Genomic DNA, 6,000 nt, shown 5'->3' with positions numbered 1-6,000 from the left:
CACGCAGGGGACCCCGGAGGAAGGGGCCGTTTGGGGGAGGGCACCAGACTTCCTTGGACGGAAGTGATGAGGCGACACAGGACGAGACAGGACAGGGTGCTGACGTCCAAGCAGCTGTGAGTGGGCTCGAGCAGGGAGGGCAGAGCTTCCCCCCTGCAGGGAAACAAGCAGCAGTGAAAGTTATCAGCTGCGGGAGTGTAGTGGGTGAGGTGGTCACTTTTATTTCTTTAAACCTTGCTCTCAATCCTGGACCACGTGCTTTTCCATCTCAGCGGGCATCGTTTATCATTTTATACTGGCTGTGAGGCTACCCTCTGTGTACCTCCGGGAGGGCAGTGAGGGTCTCTGCTTTTGCCCACTGTTCTCTGCACAGAGAGGGCATGAGCAGTACTCTGTAAGTGCAAGTGCAGACTCTTAACCACTGAACCGCCAGGGAAGTCCCTGAACTGATGTTCTTTTAATAAAGAGTTATGCTGGGGTTTTAATAAAAAATTATACATTTTACGGAAAAAAATAAGGGCAAGTATCACCTGAAACTATGTCTATGCACGTGAATAAATATTCACAAATATTCACCCTGTACTCACATCCATCTGCTTCTCTCAGGTCTGTGTAACATGAGGAAAGAGCCAGCATTGGCAGGGCTGCAGAGGATGTTAACATACCGGAATAGAGCCCTTTCCTTGGGGACCCAGGACCGCCCCACCCTGACGGGCCCTCACGGGCCACACCCGGACCCTGACCCACATGGAGCCTGCAGAGATTGGCGGACACACACACGGCTAGGTGATCACGCTGAGACCTGCCACCTACTACCATCACACCGGATCACCTTGACCTCCAGGTCACCCCAGGAAACAGCCCGTGAGAAACACACTTATTTAAACTCTCTTCCACTCATTACCCAAGAGCGGGTGTAGACAGCCAAGAGCGTGACAGACGCCCGCTTTCCCATCTTGCCTCGGCCCCATTCAAGCTCTGCAGGGGGACCCCCTTTGCTGGGGCTGCCCCCTGTCTTCTGAAAGCTGCCTAGGAGGTGGGGCCGGGCAGGGACAGAGAGGGGCTTGCACGGCCAACAGGTGAGGAAGGAGAAAAAGAGAACCCTGAGCCGCAGCCCAAAGTCTACACGGACCCTCGGAGTGTGTGAAGGGCAGTGGAGGTGGGGCACGGAGCCCGGCTCCCAGGGAAGCCCCTGCGGAAGGGTTATTAATTTTTTCTGTACACGTGATTGGGGGCAGCATGATCAATGGAATGTAATTTTACACGCTGAGAAGTTCACATATAAATAAATCTGTACCACCTTTCATCAGACTGCTGTGCTAATTTTTACAAAGGACAACACATGTCTAACCTTACAGGATACGAGCAATTCCTTCTTCAAGTTGCTATGAAAAGTCACTCATATCAGAAGGGGGAGGCTGGCCCTTCTGATGAGTTCCTAGAATTATCTGGCCGCATCTGTCATTCTAGGGGCAGGAAAAACGGTGGATTTTCAGTTAGTGGTGAAGTTGCCAAGTGTCGTCAGCCAAGTCCACCGGGCGACGGGGTCACGGTCGGCCTGCTGGAGGGGACGTGGCGTGGGCTGCTCCCACCTGGGCGGTGCAAGAGGCCCTGTCTTCACCAAGCGGCCCTAACTCTCAGCAAACTTAGGGTTCATGACTGTCGTGGTGGCGCTCTTGAAAAGGGGGTTATCCTGGTGAGAAAAGCAAGCGTGACTTGTCAGCACAGGGAGGAAGGCGCTGGGCTCTGGGGATGAGCCGCGAGGGTTGGGTGAGGCAGGCTCACACTCCCGTGGGCATGCCCTCGGCGCAGAGGGTGGGAGGTGCGCCTTCGCGGGGGCCCGGGGCCACTCACGTTATTCCACTGGGACGTGAGCTTCTCCTTCTCGAAGCGCTTGTACTCCCTGAGGTCACTTACATGGGTCAGGACCTTCCAGATGCCCAGCAGGAGGATGCCGACGAGCACGACTCCTGCCACGGTGCTCCCCACGATGGCGGCGACGTTGGGGCCCTTCATGCACTCTAAGGCAAGGAGGCACACACGTGGGGGCGTCAGGCCCGCCCCGTCCCTGCACGGTGTCGGGGTCCCGCTGCTGGATCTCAGCGACAGGTAGTGAGCAAACCGGCCCTGGCCCCGGCCCCGGCCCCCAGCCAGGGAGGGTGCAGAGCTGGGCACAAGGCCAGGCCCTGTGGTTCCAAATGAAATTGAGAGGCCCTTTGTTCATGGAGAAGGAAAGGGGGCCGAGGTGGCCAGTGAGGAACCAGGGCCAGACACTGGCCTCCCACCTGGACAGCCAATGACCCAATCACCGGGACCTAACCCAACCCACGCTGGATCAGAGCTGAGGGGTGGGCACTCTCCTCGGCAAGGCGCTCCCAGGGGAACCAATGGCAGCAGCCTTGGGAGGGAGGGGGGTGGGGTCCCAGTGCCCGAGGGGCTGCACCCAGCCTCCTCCTGAGCTTGGGGGAGGGGGAGGCTCTGGACTCCCCCTCAGCACGCCCGCGCGGCCGCTGACCAAGGCACAATGTTCAGTGTGAGCCCCTGTTTGCCCGGCTTGTGGGCACTGGGGTTTGCGGGCACCCCCCGCCCCACCGCATCATCCTGGCCTCTCCAGGGGGCCTCCCCGTCCTCACAGAAGTGGAACAACTTAGCCAGCGCCGCACAAAACCAGACCTGACCCCACACCTGCCTGTTAAAACGCCCGGGGAGAGCTGTCTGCACCAGCAGCCTGGGCTCTGCCGCCCTGGTAACAGACAAAGGGCTCGGGCCCTACCTGCCTTCCTGGGGGTCCTGTCGTGGGGAGGGGGAGCTGGGAGCAGGTCTCAGTCCTGCAAGGACCCCGGGGTGGACTGCTGTCCCGCGTCTGCTGCGGTCACCCGAGAGGCCGGCCTCGCAGCCTGTGCCCCATCCCCGCAGCCTCTCTGAGCAGTAAAGGGGCGGGGGTACCGAGAGCTGGCATGTCCACACTGCGCGGCGTGCTGCTGATGTAACCCTCAAGCCCATCCCCCCGTGAGTGTGTTACTCTAAGTCCCCGCGTCCCACACACTCAACCTACCTCCTCGACACTGACCCACCCTCCGTCCCCACTTGTTGCCCTCCCTGCTGATCCCGCCCAGAGTTGCATCCAAGGGCAGGCTCTGCCCACGCCGCCCCCAGGACCCCAACCCAGCCCTGCTCAGTGCCCGGACTGGGCAGCGGCCCTTCCCGGGTCTGTGCCCGGCCTGTGAAAGCGCAGCTCACTCCGCTGAAAGCCGGCTGGCAGCCTCCCGGTGTGTCTGGGAAGAGACATAAGCCCAACCCCTCCCACCCCGCCCCCGCCGCCGCCCCCGGACTCACAGGGGCCCAGTAAGAGCCCAGCCCAGCAGCTCTCACCCCCTCATCCCCTGGTCTCAGCTGCAAGTGTCCTCCTCAGAGAGACCTCCTGACCTCTGAGACACGCCCCGCCGGCGTCTTGGCCCCTGGGAACCGGTTCCTGTGTCCCCACCCCGTGTCCCGGGAACCTATGAAGACAGAGTCAGCCTCTGGGTCCCCGGCGAGCCGGGCGGCGGGCGGGCAGCGGCACCTGGGGAAGCCGGCTCCGGCTCCGGCTCCGCGGGCCCCTGCAGGGCCAGGGCCGGATGTGGGTCCGGCGGCCCCCATGGTCCCCCCGGCCGGCTCTCGGGGCTTGCGCTCCAGGCCGCGCTCAGCGCCAGCGCTCCGGGCAGCGCCCCTGCGGGTCAGCCGGCCGCCCCGGAGCAGGGCGCACGGCGGGCAGGCTGAGCGGCGCGGGGACCCGGTCCTGAGCCCACCCGCCCGGGCTCACCGCGCGTGTCGTTCACGTGCACGTCGTATCTGTCCCGCCCCTCGCGCTGCAACAGGGTGTAGGTCATCCAGCAGCCCTCGGAGTCGCGCTCCTTGCACGTGCGGCCGGGCAGTGGCTTGGGCAGCAGCTTCGTCTCCCCGCACGCCGCGCTGCAGTTCTTGGCGAAGGGGCCCTGGTCGAACTTCAGACACTCAGCGCAGTTGCTGCGGGCGAGGCGCGGCGTGACCGCGGGCAGGAGGGGCGGGGGCGCGGGGCCCCGGGTGTCCGCGCGGCGCGGGGCCCGGGCCACCCGGAGCTGCGGGGCCGTGCAGGGCAGTCGGGGGAGGGCCGCCCCCAGCGCCCCTGCCCCGGGTCCGGCCGGACGGCGGTTCTCCCGGGCCGCGGAGGCGCGAGGCCGGCGGGGCGGCGGGACACTCACGCGTAGCGGGCGCAGGGCGCGGGGCAGCCCGGGCACTCGAGGCACAGGGGTGGCTGGTAGCCGGGGTCGCACTGGCACACGTTGCAGCGGCACCGGCCGCGGCCGCTGCACTCGACGCCATCCAGGTTGAGGCAGCCCTTCGTAGACTTGAGGCACTGGCACGCCGAGCCCTCGTGGCCGTTCTGGCACCTGCAGGTGCCGCAGAAGCAGAGCCCTCGCTCTGGAAGACAGGGGCCCCCGCAGACTCAGCCCCGCCCGAGCCCCCGCCCGAGCCCCCACCCCCACCCCACCCCAGGGGCGGCTGAGGCTCCGCCGGTTGGTCTGTCCCCCGCGCTCACTCTCGCCCCCGCAGACTTGGCCGTCGTAGCGCTCGCAGTTGACGTTGTCACACTCGCAGAACTGGCCGTAGATCTTCTTGTTGGGCACATCGCTCGTGTGGCACACGCACTGCCCGCAGATGCAGTCCCCCAGCCCCGAGCAGATGATGGAGCTGTTGTCCTTCCGGCAGCTTCCCTCCAGCTCCTGGCTGCTCCGGCCCTGCGTCTGGCACTCGCAGTGCTTCCCCATGTAGCCGGCGTCGCACCTGCAGCGGGATGTGAGGTCAGGGCCCTCGCGCGCCGGCTCTGCTGCGGGGCGCCTGCGCGGGGGGCGGGGCCGCGGCCGCACCTGCAGACTCCGCACTCCATGGAGCCCCTGCCGCCGCAGAGGCTGTGGTCCCGGCTCGCGTCCCGGCACCGGCACTTGCACTGGGGGAGGACCCGCACAGTCACCGTGTCCGTGAAGCCCAGCGCCCGGATGACGAATGACTGCTCCTGGATGCACTCTGTAGCTGTGACCTTCACCTGGAAGGTGATCTGTAGTGGGAAAGCAGGGCTCAGGTGAACACTGGACACCGGGCACACAACCCTGCTCCCATCTCCTCCCTGGGCAGCGTGGACAAGGGCATGGCCTAGCAGGGTGAGGGTCAGCGTCCTGGGCTCCCAAGCATGGAGGGGACCGCCCCTGCTGGGCCCCCGGGGGAGTGCATGTCGGTGGGGGGGAGGGAAGGACATGGACACTCCAGGTGGCTCCAGGACTTGGGAGGGGAGATGAGGGAAGAGAGGATGAGAGTTGGAAACTCAGAGTCAGAGATGCTGGAACATGCCCCCCACCCCTCCCCCAGCTCCCCCCCCCCCCACCATCCTCTGGTGGCCTGGACTTGGGCAGGGATGTCTTTAGAATACTTTTAATCTCACATCCCTTTTAAAGAATTTTAGAGTGACTTTGTAAATGATGTATATTTTCTCCACGTATTTTGTCCTGAAGCCTGGAGGCTAAGATGCCAAAATCGCACAGGACGTCCTAGGTTCTGCATGTGGGGTTGTATTCTGACCCCGAATGCCCAAGGGGAACCGAGCGGGCAGGGCAAAGTCCCTGCCACTCACACAGCACTGCTGCTCAGCCAGCACTGAGCTTCAGGGAGCACCGGCTTGTCCACGGCAAGCCTCACTGCAAATCAATGTAAGTGAATCTCCAACCCGTACGTTAAGACAGAGCAGAAACATCAGGGAAGTAATCAATCAGTCACAAGACTGAATAAATTCCTGTATGGATCACCCAGTATGAGGGGGATACGTTTCACTAAAAAGTCACACACATTTAGTAAGTCACAGAGTTGAAAGAATTCCGATGTCGTTTAGAAATAAAAGCAAGTATTTTGCTGAATATTAATTCACAGCTGGAGAAAGGAAAAGTTTAATTGTTCTGGTCACGACAAATTTAAAATATCAGGGAAATAACT

The 6,000-nt window shown here is 62.7% G+C and overlaps 1 protein-coding gene across 4 annotated transcripts in view; it reads right to left on the bottom strand.

The window, feature by feature from the left end:
* Positions 1-419: 419 nt before the first annotated feature.
* The window catches only part of ITGB2 (integrin subunit beta 2), a 35,514-nt gene continuing 29,933 nt past the window's right edge, over positions 420-6,000 (bottom strand). For all 4 annotated transcript variants that reach the window (XM_082392534.1, XM_082392533.1, XM_082392532.1 and 1 more), the window contains 6 exons: positions 4,887-5,074; positions 4,559-4,803; positions 4,221-4,440; positions 3,803-4,005; positions 1,855-2,021; positions 420-1,693 (listed from right to left, as the gene is read on the bottom strand). In XM_082392534.1, coding sequence (XP_082248660.1) covers positions 1,631-1,693; positions 1,855-2,021; positions 3,803-4,005; positions 4,221-4,440; positions 4,559-4,803; positions 4,887-5,074 — 1,086 coding nt within the window. In that variant the 3' untranslated portion in view covers positions 420-1,630. The remainder of the gene's footprint in view (positions 1,694-1,854; positions 2,022-3,802; positions 4,006-4,220; positions 4,441-4,558; positions 4,804-4,886; positions 5,075-6,000) is intronic.

This window comes from Balaenoptera borealis, assembly GCF_965194805.1.
Source record: "Balaenoptera borealis genome assembly, chromosome: 5".
Classification (NCBI taxonomy): domain Eukaryota; kingdom Metazoa; phylum Chordata; class Mammalia; order Artiodactyla; family Balaenopteridae; genus Balaenoptera; species Balaenoptera borealis.
This window is presented reverse-complemented; position numbering and strand designations above follow the sequence as displayed.